We start from the raw sequence: 25565 nt of genomic DNA on the forward strand, positions 1-25565 counted from the left end.
TAACCCTTCCAAATAAATTTTTTTATTGGCTTTTTCATTTCTGCAAAATTCTGCTGAGATTTTTGGGATTACATTGAATCTGTAAATCAGTTTGCATAGAGTTGATATCCTAATGATATTTAGTCTTCCAATCCATGAACACGGAATGTCCTTCATTTATTTAAGTTTTCTTCAGTTTCTTTCAGCAAAGTTTTGTAGTTTTCTGAATGTAGGTCATTTATGGCCTCAGTTAAGTTTATTCCAAAATATTTGATTGTTTTGGGTACTGTTAAAAATGGAATTTTAAAAATTTCCTCCTCAAGTTGCACATTAATAATGTATATAAATGGTACTGATATTTGAATATTAACCTTGTATCTCACCACTTTGCTCATCTTGTCTATTAATACTAGTAGCTTAGTTGTGTATTTTTTAGGGTTTTCTTGATATTGTATCATGTCATCAGTGAATAGTCAAAGTTTATCTTCTTCCTTTCCTATTTTGGTATATTTTATTTCTTTGTTTAGCCTAATTGCTCTATTTAGAACTTCTAGCACAATATTGAATAGTAATGGTGAGAGTGGGCATCCTTGTCTTGTTTCTTATCTCAGTGAGAAAACTTTCAGCCTTTTACCATTGAGTACAATGCTAACGGTAGGTTTTTCATAAATGCATTTCAAAATATTGAGAAAGCTTCCTTATATTCCTATCTTTTGGAGACTTTTTACCAAGAAGCAGTATTGTATTTTGTCAAATGTCTTTTCTGCATCAATTGAGAGAATCATGTGGTTTTCTTCTTAAACTTATCATTGTAGATTTTTCCACTAATTAATTTTCTTGTGTTGAACAACTTTTGTATACATGGGATAAAACCCACTTGATTGTGGTGTATAGTTCTTTTAATGTGCTTTTGGAGTCTGTTTGCTTGTGTTTTGTTTGATGACTTTTGCATCTATATTCATTAGCGTTATTGGTCTGTAATGTTTTTTAATAGTATCTTTATCTTGTTTTCATATTAGGGTAATGTTGGCTTCACAGAATGAGTTTAGTAGTTTTCTTTCTAGTTCAATGTTTTGGAACAGCTTGAGCAAGGTTAATATTAGTTCATCTTTGATGGATTTTTAGAATTAACATGTGAAGCCAAATGGTCCTGGCCTTTTCATCTTTGGGAAGATATGTGATTGTTTCGATCTCTTCATGTGTGATTGGTTAGTTGAGGTCTTCTATTTCTTCTAATGTCCAATTTTGACTAAAAAAAAATCTTGGCATTTCCTTTTCTTCATTTCACCTTATGTGGCAAGCTATGAATTTATTGTATTTTGTAATGTATGAACCCACAAGATTAGAATCTGCTTTGGAGTCAAATTCACATCAGAATGGTACTTCAGAGAAATGAGTTTTGATTTGTTTTCCTGAAAATTGTGCAATAATTTGAGAAGTAAAAATCCTGAACTTACTATTTTCTTGCAGAAAACTCTTCAGTGTGGGTAAAAGAATCACCTCACTCCACATTATTTGAATTATGGTTACCAATAAAATCCTGTATCACATAAACTAGTCAGTTTGCTAAAATAATCCCTAAGCACAATCTTTAGCAGTAACTGAAAAGAAAATATTGTGAATAAGATTTTCCAATGCTATACATATACTAGTGTTGTAATTTTATCCAATGGAAATGTCATTTCTGTTCTCACTCCCATCATATAGCAATTCCAAAATTCCTATTCTGCAAGACTGTATTTTTGCAATCATTTTTGTATCAAATATTTTACCTGTATGTCTTATTGTCTTTAAGCCAAAATCTCATTGTAAAAAAAATCTATTTATGAATCTTGTGAAGAAACCTAGTAAACATGTACTTTGAATATTATTGAGTATGCTAGAGGTAGGTATTCTAAGTAAATGGAAGTGAAAATCACTGAAAAACAGGTAAACCTAGTTGATACTTCTGCTACCATTAGGAATATTGTATAAAGAGCAAGAAACGCTGAAATACTTGGTTCCAAATAGTCTGCATTTTCTGCAATCCCAGTAGTAGGAAGCTCTTGCTAAAAAGGTTGATAAAATAGGCAGTGCACCTGCTAGGTGACCATCCTCTGTAGTAGAGGAATGCAAACCAGAATGGGGAAAAATGGCTGCTAAGGGCCAGTCCTTGCTACCTACCTCACACCATATGTAAACTAATTTGCATATGTCAGTCATATTTGCACTTTGAGTGTAATTTTGGAGAAAGGGGTATTTTATCTCTTTCAAAATTCCCAAATATTTTTCCAATTTCCTTTCTAATACACCTAGTAGGTACATAAGCTCTTAAGAAAAGATGTTTTTAGAGCAGGTCCTGAGTGAGTGATAGAGACTGTTTCAACCCTACCATACACTACAAGATTTCTACTAACTTCCAAATTCTTCCTCTTGCTATTTTTATCTCAGCAAATAGTGTCTCTGGACGTTAGCAATGAAATTATATTTCTCTCCAAAACACTTAAAATATGTAGTAACAATAATGATTCATGTTGAATTGAGAGCATGAATTTGTTCCCACAGAAAACTAAATTTTATTCTTGAAGAATCTATAAATGGCTTAAAGAAAAGTAATTCAAATACCTGTTATTTGTAAAACTTTGGAGATTGGATTTTGTTAAAGAGATAACATGAAGAGAGATATTTTAATATTAATTTCTACTAAAGACAATTTTTGAATTGAGTGAGAGATAAATATCATGTTACAGAGGGAAATACTATTATTTTCCTGGAGAAATGGGGGATTTGATTGCTGTCTTTGAACCATAAATATATGTTATATAGAAGGAGCAAAAGACTCATTTAGTTTTCTTCAGCATTTAGGTTATATTTTAATTTACTTTATTTCTTATTTTTTAATTTTTTTAAGTTAATACATCACATAAAATGTTACATTAAAAAACATAGAAGTTTCCCATATATCCTGCCCCACTCACCCAACCCATCATTTTATGGTATTTTTGGAAGATACACAGATCACAAAAAATGTTACATTAAAAAAAAAACACACAAGAGGTTCCTATATACCCCACACACCCCCATCCTCACTCCTCCCACATCAACAACCTCTTTCATCATTGAGGCACATTCATTGTATTTGGTGAATACATTTTGGAGCACTGCTGCACTACATGGATAATAGTTTATATTGTAGTTTACACTCTCACTCAGTATATTCAGTTGTCCTAAATGACACTCCAAATCCCAAAAATTCCCCCACATCACATCTTTTCTTCCCTCTTCCTGCCCTCGGCAACTACCGTGGTCATTTTCTCCACATCAATTCTAAGATTTCTTCAATTACTAGTCACAATAGTTCTATAGGAGAATATCAGTAAGTCCACTCTAATCCATATTTTATTTTTCCATTCTGTGGACCCTCAGATGGTGATGTCCACCTCTATATTGACAGGGGGCTCAGGTCCCACATGGATGATGGATGCAATTCTCCTGCTTGCAGTGTAGGCACTCTCACTTCCCTGGTGTAGTGGTTGACCATATTCACATCCCTGTTAGCTGACCTGAGTAAGTCCAGCCAGCCAGAGAGTAGTAGTTGCAACTCTGTTGAGGCTTGGGTTCCAGATGGCACATGGATAGCCCAGGGATTCAAGTCTCCTTAGAATACATCAACCCTAGCCCCAACCACAGGTTCAGTAAAAGTGACAGAAGAGGCATGTGTAGAAAGGTCACATCTGATTCCAACTCCATCAAACTCAGGAACACAAATTCCAAAGGAGGGCCCACTGATTTGGCACTGAACTCCAGAACTATCTGCCATGACCAAAGAACCTCTGTGTGTCTGTAGCCCTCAGTAGCACCAGTACCTGGCCTTGTATCTACTTTGGCTGTCTCTTGGGTTCTGCTGAGTTGTGCATAAGTGCGACCCCTCTGATGACCCCCAACTCTATTTTGAAGACTCTTAGTCATATAAACTCATTTATCTTTGCCATTTTCCCCTTGTATTCAAGGTTAAAAAGCAGGTTTTGACACATGATCCTACATGTACCCTGAGATATTCTGGTGGTCTATGTTGACCCTTTTATTCAAGGTCTCTTTGTAATTGCAACACCACTTAGTGTTTTGTAGTAATCCTTCATGATCTCTGTTCTTTTGAATTGTATTATGTTGAGTAATTTGAATAATTATTTATTGGGACCCATCCATGGAAAATTTCAAAAAAATGAACGATTTTCCAGAGTGTGGAATTCAGAAAAAAGATATAAGGGTGGAGGGAACACCATTTAAACTAAAACCCAGAAAGCAGTAAAAGAGCCCTTACCATTTATAGCATGTTATAAATATGGAGCTAGAGTCAAAATATGTACATATCAAACATAGGAGCAGTGATTCCATCCCCCACCACAAGGAGCTGAGTTTCCAAGGGAAGCAAATGTTTAGGCGTATTGCCTGAGAAGGTCTTGGATATCATTGCCTTGTGTTTTTTACTAATTTTAACCTTCTATTTTCTGCTCACTTCTATTTCACTCTTCTCAGAGGAACTGGAAGTACTCACATATTTTTGATATACATCATACAAACTGTAGTTCATATCAGTTTTATTGCTTGTGTTTCCGGAAAGCACATATTTTGTACTTTTCTATTACCCAAGGAGGAAAGAGCAAGTGGGACAAAAAAAAGTCTCTGGAATGAACTAGAGCATTTCTGTTTTGTTGTGTGGAGTAAATATCATGGGAGGGGATGCTTAACAGGTATTAAATGCAGAGCACAGAAAAATAGATATAGAGAAAATTCAGAGATATAAATTTGTTTTATTTTCTAATTTCTGCTTAATGGTGGGGAGGGACTTTGGTTTTAATTGTACTTTTATTTCAGTTCCTCTACATGGATATTTTTAATTTAACATGGTATATTTTGAACATACAGGTTCTATTTGATTCACTATTTAAATTTTCATGCCTTTTTAGATACTTACAATATTGTTATAACTTACAAATACTCATTAAAAAGAGTTGCTTCATGATCTCTGCCTGAATAATGTCAACATCTTTAAGACTTAAAAGCTCTTTTCCTCACTGTATACTTTCCTTCTGGCTCTGATCTATGGTACCATCTTTTTAGTGACTACGGAGACTTTTTAAAAATTGTTTTCTGTTTTATTTTGGGGGCCCATCTATGTGAGAATTCTTTGAGGAATAAACAGAAGGGAGAGCATGTACATTTGATTTCTTGTTGCCATTAACATGTCAGAAGAAATTAATGTTAAGGTTTCCACCTAGAGCTTTTAACACACATGGCTGCTGTGATTTCAGAATGCATGCTAACTGGTCATCCAGAGTGCTTTTCGCACCAGGTAGCACCAAGGTCATGGAAAGTGTGTAGCTTGATACACAATGTTGATTACTGTCTTACATCATTTATTTTAAATTGCAGCTATAAAATGAAGCTGTCTCAGAGCTATAGACTGGACGATGGGCTTACAGGAAAGTGGGGGAGGGTAAGGTTGTGAACTGATGCCTACATGGGCAAAATCTATGATACAGTGGAGGTAAGTCATTGTGCAGTGAAGGGATAAGATGGGGGCATTGGGATACTATTGGGCAGCGATTTGCAGGTTTGAGTGAGGCTAGGGTTGGGAGGATGGGTCACATGGCCCACAAAATTTGGAGGAGGATTTGGGGTGAATGGGTGAAATTGAGAGATTGTCAGGTACATGGTTGAAACTATAATGTTGAGAAAACACTTTAGAAAATAAAATAAAAGGAAGTGTTACTTGTTTGGGGTATTTGACAGCAGGCATTTGCAGAGCGTGCATGTGGGGCAGTCTTCTAGGGAGTGTGTGGTTGCTCATCTTGTCATGTTGTATTATATCAGTGGGTGGAGAAACCTACAATGAGGGGGAAAGTGTAGTACCCCCATCCTAGGAGGCCTGATGTTCTTAACCTGAGGAGAGGTTGTCTCTCAAGAGCATGAGTGGCTCCCAGTTGAGGAGGACAGACTAGAACGTCAAGCATTCACCATTGTTTCAAGTATCTAGGATTCCTATCCTTCAAGCAGTGAAGATTCGTTGTCACTGTGGGCCCTAAGAGGAGGAGAAGAGAGGGACAGAATGTGTGGGAGTGGGGGTAACTGGGGAGCAAAGGAAGTGTCCAACAATTTTGTGGAATGATGTATATATAAGCCATGTTAAATTTCACCAAAAATTTGTAAAATTGCATAGCCTAAAATATAAACCACAATGTAACCAAAAACTTAGAAAAAGGTACAGCCTCAAATATAAACCATAATATAAACTATAATGGAACCATGATTGATAGCTATATTTCAATATCTGTACATAGCTGTAGCAAATCTAAAATCTACATGTAAAAAGGTCTTTGCTGGGGAAGTGGGAAAAGGTTTTGATGTTGGGTAAAAGGTAGTCCCCTATATTGTACATGTGAATTTACTATTATCTAAAACTTCTTGGAAGGTAAAATTAAAAATCATAAAAAGACTATAGACACTGAGGTAGAAATGGGGGAGATTGCCTGCCCACTCTACGTGCAGGGAAAAACCTATTAGTGTAATGAAAGGCAAAATGTCAAAAACAAAGATTTATGATAGTTTTCATTTTTAATACACCATTTTCTTTTTTACTTTATTTTAGTATTTCTAAATTATTACATGTTCTATTTCTAATCTTTATTCTGTCAAAATTATTTCATTATCCTACTGATTGAATTTGACAATATATTAGGCTTCATTTTTGAAGAAGTTCTGGATCACAGAGGGGTTCATCTATGGCAGGGGAGGAGCACTGGTGTGGTGTGTCTTTCATGGGCAATGCATGGGGATGAGGGAGTTCTCCATGGCATGCATATCCAGGACAAAGATATGCTCGGATGTTTGTTAGGTATTTTCATAGTGGATAGCTTTACACATGACAACTGAGGGAGTACTGAATTCCCATCTGGGGGAGTTCTGTCACATTCCCCAAAGGAACAACAAAAAACTCCCAATTGAAAAGGCAAAGACCAGTGAAGAAGGATGGTCCAATGATGGGCCCTTGATATCGATGACTATGCTTATGAGTCGGTGTGCTTGAAATTTCAACTAGGCCTAGAGATGCATGGTGCCTAAGAGTTACTTCCTGAGAGCCTCCATGTTGCTCAAATGTGGTCACTCTCTAAGCCAAACTCAGTAACTAAATGCATTACCTTTCCTCCAGCATGGGACATGACTCCTGGTGATGAGCCTCCCTGGCACTGAGGGATTACTACCATCAATAGCTAGTGATACAACTACAAAAAGACATTGTATAAAGGGGGGAAATGTAAAGACAACTGAATTTGTATGGTTACGTGCAGCGGCTTGCTCGGTCGGTAGAGGTGGGGTCTGGCTGCGGACGAGGGGTCGGTCCAGCTCTGGACGAGGGGTCGGTCCTGCTTGGGACGAGGGGTCGGTCCCGCTTGGGACGAGGGGTCGGTCCGGCAGCAGACGAGGGATCGGTCTCACAAGGGGTTGCGCGGTTCGGCTGACGGGGTCGCCCGGCGAAGCCGGCGACGAAGGGGTCGCCTGGAGAAGCAGGCGACGAACTGGGGACAAGGGAGGCCAGGCCCTTGTCGGGGGCTCTCAGGACTGGAGGGCGCACGGCAGAAGAACTACCGCGGAGACAAGGTAAACACGCAAGTCCACTTTACTGAGGGAGAGGCAACAGTTTTATAGGGGCTGGGGAAGGCTGATTGGTCGAAGCCACGCCCTGTTCTGATTGGTTGCCGGCGAAAGGTCAGTGGGCGGTACTGGACGGGGTAGGGGTGGTGGTTAGGGATTGGCTGTCACTGTTGCTGGGGGAAGGGGCAGGGTTTAGGGATTGGTGGCTGCTGTTGCTGGGGTGGAGGGCAGACTTGAGTTTCCCGCCCACGCCTGGCTGTTGCTGCTGTCGGGGGAGGGGAAAAGGGCGGGCTGGATTTTTCCGCCCACACCTGGCTGTTGCTGCTGTCGGGGGAGGGGAAAAGGGCAGACTGGAATTTTCCGCCCTGCGCCTGCGCAGGGAGAAAGAAGGCATCGTGTGGCGCCATCCGGGAGGAGGGGCGGCCGCGGAAGCATGGCTGCCGAGAAGGGGAGACCCGAGGGCACTCTGCACCCATGCCGAGCTTCCTTCAGGGGTGGCGGTGAGTTCGACCAGCCACCCTATTATGGGGGCAGCGGCTTGGCCTACCGCGGCCGCTCCCCCGCCAGGCCAGCAAACCACGCTTCAGCCTGAGGGGTGACCGCATTTCCCCCTTCTTTTCAAATAAGGGCCAGGATGGCAGCAGCAACAAGTAGCCGAGGCCCAAGAGGCAGTAAGCAATGAGGGAAGCGGGGCTGAAGAGGGAGGTGAGTATGACGGGGATACAAATGTACAATTTGGGGGGCGGTATCTTGCCGTTGCAAGCAAGGGTGGCCAATGTCCAATTCTCGTTGATCTCGGTGGCTATAAGGTCTATCTGTTGTTAAAAGTCCCGAATGACAGCGCGTTACAGGTAGTTGATCTCTTCTTGGCGGCGAAGAGCGGTAGAGGCAGACTATGTGATGGTCTGGAGGATCGCAGTGGTGAGGACAAGTTGCGTCAGGGCACCAGCGACGGTGGTGGCGGCAGCGTCGGGAGTGGTGGAGACGTAGGCGAGGACAAGAAGGCCAAGGTCTTCACGGGTGCGAGAGAGGCCGATGTTAATGGGGCGGGCTGACATGGGGCGGCCCAATCTGCAACGCAGTAGGGGTTCAAGCGAAAAAAGGAGGGGGGCGGGGGACGAGAAAGGACGCTTTGGATGGCTGAGAAGAGGAGTGAGGTCGAGACAGGAGGAAGCTCCGCAGAAGTATGGGGAGGCAAGAGCAGAAGTGTTATTGGATGCTAGAAAGCAGGCCGCGGGCCGGGGAAAGCAGGTTGCGGGCCGTTTCGCGGGGCTGGAGCTGCTTGAGAGCGATGGCGGCATGGGGGGCCGTGGTTACAATCTTCTGGGGTGGTAGTGGCTAGACAGATGGCGGAAAATATTATCAAGAAAGCAAAGGTTATGAGGAAGAAATAGAGTATTAAAGGCTGTGGGGGAAGTGAGAAGATCATTTAGAGGATAGGGTTGAGAATGGTATGTTTAAGACAGAAGCTTTGTGGTTTGTAGGAGACTGCTTTATAAACGAAGGAGAATGAGGGCAGTAAATATAGTAACGATAGATAGGAAGATGACAGTGAGGAGGAGTCTTTGTTTAAGGTTCCAATCGTCCGGCGCAACAGTGGCTAGGCCGATAGCGAGGGGTGTTGCTAAATAGACAATGGCTGCAAAGACAAAATCATCTTCTGTTTCCTTAAGAATAACTTTTCTTTAAATACTTAGTAGCATGCAATATTAGAAACTGTTTCCTAAAAGCAAGTTGGCAGGGGAGCTTGGTTGCTGTTAATCTTTCCTGTTATAAAATTACCTTTTATTATTATTATCATCAATTTAGTTTTATATATATATATTTAAGAATGACCTTTTGGAATTAGCCATTTAATACCTTAATGTAAACTATTGAAGATAAATTTTATCTTTACAGAACACATTCCCTTACATAAAGTTATCACAATACCTTTTACACTTGCCGCATGCAAATTAAATTTCAAGAGTTTATGAAAAATTAGCCATCTTACTTTAGGACAAAATACGTCTTTTTGCAAAACTTATTACATTTCCGTTAGCATTTTTACAAACTTTTAACCTTTTTAATATTCATATAAGTTTTACATTCTTTATATTATCCTGTGAAGAAAAATAAGTTATTCATTTTAATCTAGGCAAGAACAACTTTTTATGAAGACGTACAGTTAATTTTGTAAATTAAGACTTACAATTTTTTTTAAATTGTAGATATCTTATTAACATTTAAACTTATGTATTAATATAATAAACTTAAGTATTAATATAAGTGCTTATTTAATTTTTGGCCATTTGAATAGAGCTCTTTTAAAGATTTCTAGTAATTTATATTTACCATCCGGAGGTATCACAATATACGTTGACATTGAACGAACAGACAGACAAACACAGAACAATTACAACACATTAACAGAAATATATAATTTATTTACAGTTGACTCATAATTCTTACTTTCTTGGTATAGCTGCTTTTAAATCTTTTTTTTATATAGCATATCATAGATTATACCCTTCAAGATTTTTTCTGGACTTTATGTTGCCTGTAATAAGCCAGGAGGGAATCTTTTACCTTCCTGCTCCACAGCAAAAGTGACCCTATCTATAAGGCGAGTATAGGTGTCCGGGTCCCAAAGCTGACACGTGGTAAGCCACGGATTAAAGGGGAGAAGAAGGTCCCAATATACTTGAAGCTGTTTGAAAGAGATCTTACACCGGTGAGTGTCTAGGAGACCGGCGAGGGCCCGAACTTGTCGGGCTTGCTTAGCAGATAGGATGTTACCCATTGCTAATGGCCTTTTGGAGCCGATAAGAAAAGGGGCCCTTACCTTGAGAGCGCGGCGATGGGAGCCGAGGTGCGTGGTGAGACGAGGGGTCGGAGCCGGTGGGGCTCCGACGGTGGTCGCGGGCCAAGAGAAGGCCCCGACGAGGGGAGGGCGGGACGACGAGCAGTGGAGCAAGGCAAAGGGGAGCAAGCGCAGAGGGGAGGAGGCAGAGGTGAAGGCAGGGGTGGAGGTGCTCAGGCACGCGCTCTTGAGAGTTTTATTGGCGCCTCTTAATCATAGCGGGTCGGTATAAGCCCCCGACATGGAAGGAGAAAGCCATCCAGCGATTCTCCCAGACCGCCGTGGATCATATGAGGTCACCAAGGTTCAGGAGCAGCAATGCAGAGCGAAAAGATAGGGGTGAGAAAAGAGGAGAGCGTAGGGCTATGGTAGGGTTACTTCAGACGTGCAAGCGCGTGCTCCCGAGAAATCCAAGGCTCCTCTTAATCATAGCGGGTCGGTATAAGCCCCCGACATGGAAGGAGAAAGCCATCCAGCGATTCTCCCAGACCGCCGTGGATCATATGAGGTAGCCAAGGCTCAGGTAGCAGCAATGTTGCACGAGAGAAGTCCCAAGGTGAGAAGAGAGGAGGGGGTAGGGCTGTGGTAGGATTACTTCAGACGTGCAAGCGCATGCTCCCGAGAAATCCAAGGCTCCTCTTAATCATAGCGGGTCGGTATAAGCCCCCAACATGGAAGGAGAAAGCCATCCAGCGATTCTCCCAGACCGCCGTGGATCGTATGAGGTAGCCAAGGCTCAGGTAGCAGCAATGTTGCACGAGAGAAGTCCCACGGTGAGAAGAGAGGAGGGGGGGGGGCCGCCAGGTTATGGAGTGAGGCTGTGGTGGGGTTGCCTTGCCCCACGTTGTGCTGTGGTGGGGTTGCTTTGCCCCACGTTGGGCGCCAGCTGCGGCGGCTTGCTCGGTCGGTAGAGGTGGGGTCTGGCTGCGGACGAGGGGTCGGTCCAGCTCTGGACGAGGGGTCGGTCCCGCTTGGGACGAGGGGTCGGTCCCGCTGTCGGGGGAGGGGAAAAGGGCGGGCTGGATTTTTCCGCCCACACCTGGCTGTTGCTGCTGTCGGGGGAGGGGAAAAGGGCAGACTGGAATTTTCCGCCCTGCGCCTGCGCAGGGAGAAAGAAGGCATCGTGTGGCGCCATCCGGGAGGAGGGGCGGCCGCGGAAGCATGGCTGCCGAGAAGGGGAGACCCGAGGGCACTCTGCGCCCATGCCGAGCTTCCTTCAGGGGTGGCGGTGAGTTCGACCAGCCACCCTATTATGGGGGCAGCGGCTTGGCCTACCGCGGCCGCTCCCCCGCCAGGCCAGCAAACCACGCTTCAGCCCGAGGGGTGACTGCAGTTACGGACTTCAAAATGATTTGGAATGTCATCGGGGTCATACTTAAACACATCTCAGAAGGATCCCATAGAGAGCCAAAGTAGACACAAGCCGAGTTAGTGATACTTCTGAGAGCTATGGAGACACCCAGGTTCTATGGTCATGACAGATGGCTCTGGAGTTCATTGCCTTGCCAGTGAGCCCTACTATTGAATTTGTGCCCCTGAGTGTGATGAACGTGGGCTCATATGTTACCTTCCTACACATGCTTCTTCTGTGAATTTTACTGAACTGTGACTGGTGCTGGGGTTTGTTTATGCTCAAGAGACTTGAACCTCTGGACTGTCCATGTATCAGCTGGACCCTGAGCCTCAGCAGAGTTGTAAATCCTACTATCTGATTCATTGGACATGCCCAGATCAGCTGATGGGGAGGTGAGAATGGTCAACCACTACACCAGGGAACCGAGAGAGTCTACAAATACATGCAGGAGAATCACAGCCATCAGCCATGTGGGACCTAAGTCCCATCTTGATTTAGAGGTAGAATGGATATTGCCATTCCAGGGTCCACAAGGGGTAGGATATTAATATTGATGGAGTGGATTTGCTGGTATTCTTCTTTAGAATGTTCATGACCCTAACACTAGAAGTACTTGTATTGTTGATGTGGAGTCAGAGGCCACGGGGGTTGCTGAGAGCAGGAAGAAGTGGGAAGAGTTGTGATGTGGGCTGTTTTTGGGACTTGGAGTTGTGCTGAGTGATATTTCAGGGACAGATGCAGGACCTTGTTTGTTCTGCAAAATTCCACTGGATGGGCCAGCAGAGAGTGTGAACTACAATGTAAACTATGGTCCATGCAGTTTAGCTGTGCTCCAGTGTGTGTTCACCAAAAGCAATGAATGTGCCCTGAGGATTAAAGAGGATGTTGATGTGGGAGGAGTGGAGAGGGGTAGGAAGTCAGGTATACAGGAACCTCCTATGTTTTTTAATGTAACTTTTTTGAGATCGATTTATCTTTTAAAAAAAGAAAAACAATAAAAGAACATATCCAATAGGAAAAAAAGTGCAGCTATAATTCCAAGGGTCCCACATTTAACCAGGAATTTTTTTAGTAGTTCTCACTTAGAAGAGGTGTGGACTTTTTCTTAATATGGACCCTATTCACTAATGGAGAATCTTTTTTTTTTTAAATTTTTATTGACTTTGTAATAATATTATATTAAAAATATATATATATGAGGTCCCATTCAACCCCACCCCCCCCACCTCTCCACCCCCCCCCCAGCAACACTCCTTCCCATCATCATGACACACCCATTGCATTTGGCAAGTACTAAAGCCCTTCAGAGTTAACAGTCTACCAAAACTAAAACTGGCATTTGAAGTGCTCTCCCCAACAAGGTTCATTTCAATTTTTCATTTTCTGTCTTAATTAAGTCCTTTCATTAGATCATATTAGGGATGAATTTAAAAGAATCAGAGAAATTATGGATATGGGTGCCTATATTAAAGAAGAAGTATGATCTTTAATCAATAAGCTATCTACAGATCTGGGCGAGCTAGAAAAAAAGGGCACACTGAACCTAAACTACCACACATTATTGCTGTCCAAGGGGGAGAAAGGAGAAACGATGACACAGGGGAAAATTCTCTTGAGAGATGGTGACTCCATGTATGGAAGCCATCTCCAGAGGAACAGATTGGAGGCAGAAGGCATCTTCATGTACCCAGATTCCCTCTCCAAATCAAAGGTAAGGAATCATTTTGGAAAATCTTGCAATATTAGAGCACACATCTATAGAGAGATGACCACCTCTTGAGAGGAAGGAGTCCACTGAGATAAGACATGAAAATGGAACTCCATAGCTGTCTCCCATGGGCCAAAACTGGCACAAGTTTTCATTTTATTTTTCTTTCTTACCTCCAAAGAAGTAAATTACAGGAAGTAGAAAAAGAAAAGAATACTTCATTAATGAGACATATGGGAATGAAATCCCGAAAGGCATGGAATCTCTCAATGTTTCCTCTGCATTATCTCAAATCTATTTTACTACTCACTGGTCTTGAAAAAACAGAATTATTTCTTCTCCCTGCCCTTCCTGGAATTAGAGCTTCCAATTTCATCCACTTCATTCAAAGAATAATCTGCATTGGTGAACTCAGACTCTGCCTTGATAATTTCTAGGTAAGTCACAGAGTCTTCAAATGTTTTGGGAGAATGTATCATGGCTTCAGGGACCCTGTTATTGGTAGAAATGTTAGGGGCATCAAAAGATTATGCACATAAAGAATGCTTAAAATATAAAGTTCTGCCTTCTTAAAAAGCCTGATTGTGCAGAGAGATAAAGGATACAACAAATGATCTTCTTTCTCCAATCTGATTCCTCTGGCATTAGCTCTCATTCATGGGGCTTCACTCTCCAAGCAGCATTTTTCACTGCTTCTTCTTTGTTTACGTTGTTCCAAGTATCTGCTTAACCACATTCATTTTATAAGGATATATTTTATTTATTTCTCCCTCCCCCAATGCCCCATTGTCTGTTCTCTGTGTCCATTTGCTGTGTGTTCTTTTCTGTGTCTGCATGTATTCTCATTAGGTGGCTCTGAGAAGTGATCCTGGGACCTTCCAGAGTGGGAGAAAGGAAATCTTTCTCTTAGCACCACCTCAGCTCCCTGTTATGCTGTGTATTCTCATTGTGTCTCCTCTGTGTCTCTTATTGTGTCATTTTGCTGTGCCAGCTTCTCCATGTTGGCCAGCATACATGCATGGGGCTGTATTCCTGTGCAAGGCAGCACTCCCATGTGGGTTGGCACCCCTACATGGGGTGGCCTCCTGCTTGGGCCAGCACTCTGTGGGGCCCAGCTCACTATGCAGGCCAGCTTGCCTTCTCCAGGAGCCCTTGGGGACTGAACCCTGGACCCTCCATATGGTTGACAGGGGCCCAAATACTGGAGCCACATCTGTTTCCCTCATTCATCTTTAATTTAGTCATTCAACAACCATTTATTCATCAAACACCTCATGGTAGTTACTAAATAACACTTTGTGATTAAGGGGTGAATTAAACATTGTTCTGTATCTCAAAAAGTTATGTGCAGGAAGAAATAGAATTGACTATATGAAATACCCTGTGATGGCATTGATATCCTGTTGAAGCGACTCCAAATGTTTAAACTCATTCTGTGAAGATTAGTGAAGGCTTCACAAGGGAGATGATGATTGCACTGTGTCTGGAAGTAGGGATTGGGGTAACTTCAAGAGGAGAAAGGGACAGAAGCATGCCAAGAAGAAACGAGAGGAACACAAACCAATCGATATAACCATATAGTGTTGTGAGGTTTTAAAAATAGGGGAGGGGTTATATGGGGACCTCTTACATTTTTCGAATGTAACATTTAAAAAAAAATAGAGAGAAAAAATAGTTCTTGATATATGATGAACAATGAAGGGGCAGGATGTGCAAAGGGGAAAATGAACCTGGCCAGTTTGGCAGCAGCCAGATAATTGAGAGCCTGGTGTTTTGTCCACAAGGTGGATATTTATGTTTGAAGTTATTGAGAGTCAGAGCAGGTTTATAGAAGGTGATGATTGTAAAATGACTTGCTATGATAAAATCTTACTCTGGGTCAATGCGACTATCACTGTTGCCAAAACCCTGCAGAGAGTAGAAGGGAAAGAAATAGCACAGTGGTTGTGGAAAGTGAATTTGTGTGGGCTTGAACTACAATGGAAAAGTATACATTATTACACTAGGCACAATGTAAGGTATTTTATATTCATTATTTTATTTAATTCAATTATTCGGTGAAATTGTTTTTCACTATTCTGATTTAGTGAAAGAATAATGTGAGACATAAATGCTGCATTCTTATCCAAGGTATGCAAATGTAATTGTGATGGGTTGAATCTTGGAATTCACTGTTTCTAGGATTTTGCACTTCACTAATAATTTATTTCTTACTAAAATTAATATTTTAAAACAGTGTTAGATTTCCAGAAAAAAAATTGCAAATATAGTACAGAAGATTTTCAAGAAATTCTCACCTACTTTCCCCTCTTCTTAAGCCAGAATAGCACATTACATTTATTTTCAAAAATTCTTAAGCCATTCAGGCAGTGACAGCTTCTCGGTATCACCTCAGTTTTGACGACCTATATGCTTTCAAGGAGTATAGGTTGGGTATTTCGTGAAGTGCCCCTCAGTCTGAGTTTGCCTGATATTCTTCTCTTGATTTGACTGGATAATGGGATTTTGGAGCTGGACACCAGGATAATGTGCCATTTTCAATGCATCATATCCAGGATGCACCCTCTCAAGGTGACTTATTTTACCACTGTTGATGTTGAATTTGATCAACAGTGTTTTGAGGTTATATTTCCTCAATTCTCTGCATTTCCAAATATGACCTTTGGAGATAAATATGTGAAGCCCACATTAAGGAGTGTGATGTTTGTGCCACTGCCTTGAGAGAAATGTATCTCCAAATATTATGGAATTTATGTTCATAGTAAATATATATATATATTATTTATTTAATCAACTATTTATATCAGGTTTGATTCATGTCATTTATTTTTTTACTTTGGGATGTGATACAGTACTGCTTTATTTTGTTTTTCAGTTTATTCCAATTTTGAAACTTGGAGCCCTCTTGACCGTGCCTTGTGTCTATTTGTAAATATTCCCATAATTGCCAGTTTTATTTTTACACATATTTACTTTACTGTACAATGAGATGCTCCAGGCTCTTTTTGTTTATTTCTTGATGAATTCCTGCAGGCAGCTATTTCTCCAAGAAAATACTTGCAAAGAATCTATTAATATTGAAAGTGTGGACACTGTATGTGCCTTGCTGCTGAGCCATTTCCATGGATATTACAAAGAAATACACGTGTGTACACAATTCTGTGTATATACATATATCTGTAGATATTTCCACACACAACGCTGTGGAGCTATATTCACCTCCGCATGAGTTCGCACTGATGTGTCTACCTCTAAACCATTCACAGAACACTCCAGCATCCTCCCCGTGATTATCTGTAACCTTTAACACCACAGAGAGTAGCATATTTCCCATATTCAATTCATTTACTTCATTGCTTGATTCCAGTGTATATGTATAGAAGTAAAAGAATTTTTAACCCATACCCTGATGGGAGATATTATTAACGAGAGTACCATACTGGTGTAGAGTGTCCATTGATTTCATTTTACAGACTCTGTTCATATCCAATATTACTATGTCAGCATCTTTTCCTCCCATACCCTTCAGGCAGGGCACTTCATGCATTTGCAATACAGTTAGATTATTTTTGAATTTGGATGTTGTCAAGTTCAGGGGGTTTTAAAAAATGCATCATGTCATGTGTCTACAATTACAGTATAATAGAGTTTAGTTTCATTCTTCTCAAAATTCCTGAGCTTCACCTCTTCAATGCACCTTCCCTCTACCTAAGGCCTGGGCAACCAGTGATCATTCGAATGTCCCTGTTCTTTTGTCTTATCCTATTTCGACTGGTTTCTTTCTCAAAATATTTTAAAAAATTTTTATAGATAGGAAGATTACATACATGCTCCCTAAAAAGCATAGTTCTCCTGTGTATACACCAAACCCAGTGTCAACCACAGGTCCAGTAAAAGTAACAGAAGAGGCGTGTGTAGAAAGGTCACATCTGAGTCCACCTCCATACTCAGGGACACAAACTCCAAAGTAGGGCCAACTGACATGGCACTGAACTCGAGTCATCTGCCATGGCCATAGAACATGTGAGTCTCTGTAGCCCTCAGGAGAACCAGCACTGGGTTGTATATATTTGGCTGTCATGATAGCCATGCCCTGAACCTCAGCAAACTTACAACTCCTACAGTCTGGTTTTTTGGCCTTACCCCGGCCAGCTAACAGGGAGGTGAAGACGGTCAACCATCACCACAAGGAGTCAAGAGTGCCTACACCTGCAAGGTGAATTGTGTTCATCACCCATGTGGGATCTAAGCCCCCTCTCAATACAGAAGTGGACTGGACATAGCCATCCCAGGGTCCACAGAATGGAAGAAGAGAGTATGAATTAGAGTGGACTTACTGATATTCTACTATGGAAATATTGTGAATAGTAATGTAAGATATTGTAGCATTGATGTGGAGAAAGTGGACACTGTAGAAGCTGAGTGTAGGGAAACGGTAGAAGAGATATGATGAGGGGGGGTGTATTTTCAGGACTTGGAGTTGTCCTGGGTGCTACTGCAAGGACAGATCCTGGACATTGTATGTCCTGCCATGGCCCACTGTGTGGACTGGGAGAGAGTGTAAACTCCAATGTAAACCATTATCCATGTGTTGCAGCAGTGCTAGAAAATGTATTCACCAAATGCAATGAATGCCCCACGATGATCAAAGAGGTTGTTGATGTGGGGGGATTGGGATCAGGACAATGGGGTATATTTGGGGACCTCTTAAATTTTTTGAATGTAACATTTTAAAAAATAGAGAAAAAAAACATAGGAATTTGCATATATGCCCCAATCCCCATAGCTCCCACATTTTCCCAAAGAAACAGCATCTTTCATTAGTGAGGTACATTCATTGCAATTGATAAACACATTTTCGGACATTGCTCCTGAGCATGTATTATAGTTCATATTGTAGTTGACCCTCTCTCCCACTCAATTCTTTAGATTATGGGAAAATATATAATGGCCTATATCTGTCATTATGAAGTCATTCAGGACAATTCCATGTCCCTAAAATGCACCCCTGTAACAACTGTTTTTCCCTCTCCTTGCCCTAAGAGCCTCCAGTGGTCATTGTGTCTATTTGAGAACATCAATGGGTTCTCCTTTATGGGTGTACAACAATTCCTGTTCATTGTATTGGTCTACACCCACTGATAAAACACCCTGAGTCAGATGGTCCTTGGAATTATGAGCGTGTTGGGAGTGGAACAGGTGAACACGAGGGACTTGTGGGGGAGTGGTTGAGACTACAATGTTGAGAAAATATTTTAGACAATATAATAAGGAAGGGTTACTGATTTAGGGTATTGGTTGGGTGCCTCTGGCACAGGGTGCACCTGGGGCAATCTTCTAGGGAGTGTGTGAGTGCTCATCCCTTGGATTTTAAAACTGTGAACAGTTTGTGAGGAAACACAGTACCTTTGTCTTCTCTTAATTCCCAGAGTGTAGTAGAAGTTTACCACACAGTATTGCTGAATAAATATTTGTTTAATGACTGAGAAATCAAATCTTTGTGTGGGTTGAACAGATATTTCTAACTATGGGGAGAAAGGAGAAGCAGTGAGAACAGGGGAAATCTTCTCAACTTTGGGTGACTTCATTCATGAGAGCCAACTCCAGAGGAGAAAATTGGGAAATAAATTAACTTAGTATATCCAAAATCTTTCTCCATAATCAGCAAGAGGGACATTGGCATTACCATACTGGCAATAATAGAGCCCACACCTTAATAGAGGTGACCTCCTCCTAAAAAGTAGCTGTCCACAGGGATAAGAGATAAACATGAAGCTCCAAAACTGTCAAAAGTGACAAAACTGGTACTAATTTGCATTGTGCTTTCCTTTCTCATTTCCAAAGAAGTAATTATATCAGGCAGTATTGAAACAAAAGAATGTGTCATTAATGTGGCTCATGGGAATGGAATCCCTAATTTCACAGGAACTCTACATGCTTCCTCTTCACTATATCAAATCTACTATACTAATTTCTGGAGAAGAGAAAACACAATTTATCTTCTACAGACGTTATGACTCTTTCCATATCACTTTTCTTCCTGGGAGCAGAGCTTCCAACTTCTTCCATTTTTCAAGGAAGAATCTGTCTTGAAAATTTCAGGGTGAGTTACAGAATTTTCACAGGTACTGAGGGAATGTATTTTGGCTCCATGAACACCATTTATTGGTAGAATTTTAAGGATATCAACAGATTATGACCATAGAGAAAGCTTAAAACACAAAGTCCTGCCTTATTCAAAAGCCTGAGTCAAAATAGATATCAGATACACTAAAATATTTTTTTTTCCAATCTGTCTCCTCTGATCTCTCACTCTTGGGTCTATCCTCTCTCAAAAGCATTTTTCCTTGTTTCACCCATTCTTCTTTCTCTAAAATTGTTGAAAGTATCTCTTTAACTGCATTCATTCATTTTTTTTCTTTTAGACATTCAACATATGTTTAGTCTTCAATTACCTCATAATGAACTGTAAATATTATTTTGTCAATAAAGAAATTAGTAAGATTCTCTTCCTCATATTTAGGAGATTACATCCAGTTGGGGTAATATACATAGAAATGAGTTTGTCCAATATCCTGAGGTGGATCTGGAATCCTGTAGAATTGGATCCAAAAGCACAGACTCATCTGGTGGAGGTTAGTGAAGTCATCACAAGGGAGATTTTAATTGTAATAAGACTTGAAGGAGGATTTAGAGTAATTTCAGAAGGAAAAAGCGATAGAATTACCCAGAGAAGAGATGAAATGGATACAAATGTACAATCAATATAACCATAAGATATGGTGAGGTTTTAAAATTAGTTCTTTAAAAAAATCAAGTTTATTGATACATATGAATAAAGGATACAATTCCTCTTACATGTGCAATACGTTGTATTTGGCATAATGACATAATTGTGCATTCATTACTTCAGTCATTATTAGAGTATGCTCACTATAAGGTAAAGACTTCCCTTGTTATCTTTTATAAATGGGCTATGAGATTTTTTAGCCAACTTTTTTATTGTCTTCTTTTTTAAAGATACATAGGTCACACTAAATTTTAACTTAAAAATATGAGGTTCCCATATACCCAACTCCCCATCACCCCAGTCCTCCCCCATTATCAACCTCTTTCATCAGTGTGGCATGTTTCTCTCTTCTGAGGAATACATTTTGGAGCACTGCTACACAGCTTGGGTTATAATTTACATGGTAGTTTACATTCTCTCCCAGTCTATTCAGTGTGTTATGTTAGGAAATATAATGCCCTGCATCTTTCCCTATGATATCATTCAGGACAATTCCAAGCCCCCAAAAGGCCCCCATATTTCACCCTCTTCATCCCTCTCCCTGCCCTCAGCAAATCCAATGGTCACTGTCTCCACAAAAATGATTCCGTTTCTTCCATTGTTAGCGTCACAATAAGCCCATAGTAGACACCATTAACTACACTCTAAACCATATTTTATTCCTCCATCCTGAGGACTCTGGGATGGTGATGCCCATTCCACTTCTAACTAGAGAAGGGCCTTAGATGCCACATGGCTGGTGGATGGAAATCTCCTGTTTACATTTGTGGACTCTCTCGGTTCCTTGGTGTATTGGTTGAGCAACATTTTGTTTGCTTTCAGATTTGGAGATTACAAATACAGCTGCTATAAACATTCACGTGTGGAATTTTGTGTGAAATCCAGTTTTCATATCACCCACATATATACCTAAAAGCACCACAGCTGGATTGTATGGTAAGACAATATTTAGTTTTACAAGAAACTGCTTAACTGTTTTTGGGCAGAAAAATTTTGTGTTCTCACTAACAATGAATGAGACATGTATTGCTCCACATACTCAACAGCAATTGATATTCTTAGTTTGTAAGTTTTTATCTCTTCTAATAAGCATGTGGGACTTTATTCTTGTGGTTTTAGTCTTGCATTTCCCTAATTACAAATGATGTTTAACTTTTTAAAGATTTTAATTAATTTATTTATTCATTTATTTATTTAAATTTTTAAGTTTTTAAGTAAGTTTAGATTATATAAAACAAAGGGGGGTCCCATATGCTCCACCCCTTCTGCCTCCCACTCTTTCCATTGTAATATCTTTCATTAGAATGGTACATTTGCTACAATTGATGAACACATATTGAAGCAATGCTACTAACCGTGGACTATAGTTTATATTACAGTAAACAGTCTGTCCTGCAAAAATTTAGGTAATGACAAAACATATAATGACCTGTGTCCATCATTGCAATGTCATGCAGAACAACCCCAATTCCCTGAAAATGCCCTGATGTTATACTTATTTTTCCCTCTCCCTCCTCTCATAATTTCTGGTGGCCATGACCTTTATATCAATGATAAACATTCTTCCACTGCTAGAATAATAAGTCTGTAATAGAAAAATATTAAGTCTACTGTAGTTCACTCTTCATTCTCCAATCTTGAGGATTTTGTGATGATGATGTCTACTCTGTTTGTAATTGAGAGGGGGCTTAGACCCCATGTGGTATAAGGTGGAACTATCTTGCTTGCAGTTGCAGTCCCTCTTTCTTCCTTGTGATGGGTGTTGTCTATGATCTTCTCCTTGTTAGTTGTTTTGTATAGGTTCAATGAACTGGAGAGTAGGTGTTGAAACTCTGCTTAGATTCATGGCTCAACTGGCACATAAACAGACCAAAGATTTAAGGCTCTGGGTCATATGTTTAAGAAGGTTAGTGCCAACACATGGCTCTTATGTAAATAAAATGTACAGAAGAACCACATGTTGGGAATCTACAAATGAGTTTAACTCTTTTACACTAGGGAGCATAAATTCGGAGGTAATACCTACTGACAGGTGCCAAATTCCTGAGATTCTCTGCAGTGTTTATAATGTCTATCTCTAGAACCATCAGAATCCCTGCTGTTTGAGGCACTGTTCACTCTAACAGTCAGTGAGATTCTGCAGAGATCTGTATTACTTCAACCTGTGGAATGACCTCCAAACTCACTTTGAAATCTCTTAGTCATAAAACTCATCTGCATTGAATATTTCCCTTTTTTTGGTCAAGGTCTTTTTCCAGATGCATTTCTAGTTGGCACTTGATAATAATATCTAGGTGCCAGTGAGGTTGAATTTCTTTGCATCTGCATTGAATATTTCCCTTTTTTGGTCAAGGTCTTTTTCCAGATGCATTTCTAGTTGGCACTTGATAATAATATCTAGGTGCCAGTGAGGTTGAATTTCTTTGCATCTGCATTGAATATTTCCCTTTTATGGTCAAGGTCTTTTTCCAGGTGCATTTCTAGTTGGCACTTGATAATAATACCTAGGTGCCAGTGAGGTTGAATTTCTCTGTGTATGCTTATTTGGGAAGTGTATATCTTCTTATATTAGGATTCTGTTCATATATATTGACAGTTTTTAATTCAGCATTTGCTTTATTTTGTGGTGTTAATATTAATTTGTACATTTTTATGTACATATAAAATCATTCATCAGATGTGTTTTGTAAATATTTATTCCAAATCTGTACATTTTCTTACAACCCTTTATCAATGTCTTTCACAGAGCTGAAATTTCACATTAGAATAAACACTGACTTACAAATTTTAATCTCTCTTGAATCTTGCTTTCATTATTATACCTAAAAAATTCATTATCATCCTATGGACACTTAGATTTTCTATTGGTTTTAGTTTAGCACTTTTACAATGCATTTAACTTCAAAGTGGGATGATTCATTTTAATTCAATTTTTGTGAAATAAATTCAATCAGTGCCAAAGTTCCTTTTTTTTCGACATCAGTGCATCCTAATTTTCCAACAACACTTCTTGAGAAGCCCATACTTTCCACATCGAATTGCCCTTGTCCTTTTTGAAACATTGTTGTAGAGAAGTCGGGTGTATGCGGTATCAAAGGCCAGGACACGAGAACTCCGAGAAGGAAGTTGATTTGTTTTTACCTGCCGGACTCAGCGGACTCCTGTCCTAATAAAAACCGAGTCCCAAATAGAATTTTGGGTTCCTTTTTATATAAACAAGATATAAGGGTTGGGAGTTAAATGATGCCCTTTTGAAAGAATGACATTCCTTGTTAGTTAAGTGTTTGTCTGAGCACTAGATAGGTTTTCAAGTAAAGTACCCCCTATATTTTAGGTGAGCTTGAATTTAGCATATCCTCCACATTCCCTCTGGATGCAACCTTGAATACACATTCAGTCTTACATCCTTTCTGAACATTCAAAGACTGTAGGGCCTATATTACTTATTTGAATTTCTAGGGACTAGGTACACTTGGAAACAATTTTGAATTTATGCACAGGCTATATTAACATCAGTGGAACACATTTGTGTGGAGTCATTTGTCCATTATTCCAATAGGGTCATTTTAATTATTGTGCTTTTTAGTAAACTTTGCATCCAAATAATATGGTTCCTACAACTTAGTTCTTCTTCTTTACCATTTTGTCACAGGGTACAAAAAGACTAGTCATAATGTTTGTTGCTTAAAGTCAAGTCTGAGAATTTCTCATGGAAAATATTACCTTGCCAAAGTGTTTTCTATTATGGACAAGGATTTCTAGTCCGCACAACTATCAAGTAGAAGTAGGAACATATGTTTTTCCTGACATTTTCAGAAAAGAGTACTAAATATATATATATATATATATATATATATATATATATATATAATCCATAAAAATATTAATGTAATATAATTACAATACAAACAATACCATTTATTATATTTTTCTGATCACTGCTGTGGCTAAAATTGCATTGCCTTGATATCTCTTCCAGGAAATTCATCATCTACATGGAAAGAGGAAACCAAACATATGTTTTAGAATTCATCCTCTTGGGGCTCTCAGAAGATACAGAGGTTCAGTCTCTGCTCTTTAGGCTGTTTCTGTCCATGTCCCTGGTTACATTCATTGGAAACCTGCTTATCATCCTGGCCATCATCTCAGACTCCCACCTTCACACACCCATGTATTTCTTCCTCTCCAACCTGTCTTTTACAGATATCTGTTTCTCTTCCACCACTGTACCAAAGATGCTGCTGAACATACACACAGGAAACAAAATCATAACTTTTGAAAACTGTCTCACCCAGATGTATTTTTTCATGATGTTTGGACAATTAGATAACTTTTTCTTGACTGCGATGGCCTACGACCGCTTCGTGGCCATCTGCCACCCCCTGCACTATATGGTCATCATGAACCCCCGGCTCTGCAGCCTCCTGCTACTGGCATCCTGGTTATTGAGTGTTTTGGACTCTCTTTTGCATGACTTAATGGTTTTGCGGTTGTCCTTTTGTACAGAGTTGGAAATGCCCCACTTTTTCAGTGACTTTAATCAGGTAGTCAGACATGCTTGTTCCGACACCTTCCTCAATGACCTAGTGATGAATTTTGCAACTGGACTTCTAGGGTTTGTACCACTCACTGGGATCTTTTTCTCTTATTATAAGATTATATCCTCCATTTTGAGAATTTCAACGGCCGGTGGAAAATATAAAGCATTTTCTACTTGTGGGTCTCACCTCTCAGTAGTGACCTTATTTTATGGTACAAGTCTTGGATTATATCTTAGCTCTGCTGCTACCCAAAACTCAAGAGCAAATGCAGTAACATCAGTGATGTACACGGTGGTTACTCCCATGTTGAACCCCTTTATCTACAGTCTTAGAAACAAGGACATAAATCAGGCCTTTAAAAAGCTGAGAAACATTCTGTCTATGAAAGGATACTTTGTCTCAAGTTTACAAAAGTGCTCATGATTAACAGAAACCAAACCCTAGTAGTTTTTTTACCCTGGGAAATGAAAATTGTTGTTGTCTTTATTAAGATACACAGATCTCACAAAGTGAAACATTAAAAAATATGATGTTCCCATATATACCACTCCCCATAGCCCACTCCTCCCATATCAACAACCTCTTTCATCAGTGTGGCACATTCATAGCATTTGATGAGTATATTTTGAAGTAATGCTGCAAAGTATGGATTATAATTTACCTTGTAGTTTACACTCTCCCCCAGTCAATTCAGTGAGTTATGACAGTAGACCCTGAAA

General features: G+C 40.1%; 1 protein-coding gene across 1 annotated transcript; it reads left to right on the forward strand.

Moving 5' to 3' along the window:
- Nucleotides 1-24300: 24300 nt before the first annotated feature.
- Nucleotides 24301-25269, forward strand: LOC131276923 (olfactory receptor 7A10-like). The gene has a single exon (XM_058290534.2). The coding sequence runs from the start codon at nucleotides 24301-24303 to the stop codon at nucleotides 25267-25269; it is 969 nt and encodes a 322-aa protein (XP_058146517.2).
- Nucleotides 25270-25565: the final 296 nt, after the last annotated feature.

The sequence above is a fragment of the Dasypus novemcinctus genome, chromosome 30 (assembly GCF_030445035.2).
Source record: "Dasypus novemcinctus isolate mDasNov1 chromosome 30, mDasNov1.1.hap2, whole genome shotgun sequence".
Classification (NCBI taxonomy): Eukaryota; Metazoa; Chordata; class Mammalia; order Cingulata; family Dasypodidae; genus Dasypus; species Dasypus novemcinctus.

Bases quoted from the DNA above. Each gene is read 5' to 3' on its own strand.
- LOC131276923 (XM_058290534.2), top strand. From the start codon at position 24,301: ATGGAAAGAGGAAACCAAACATATGTTTTAGAATTCATCCTCTTGGGG.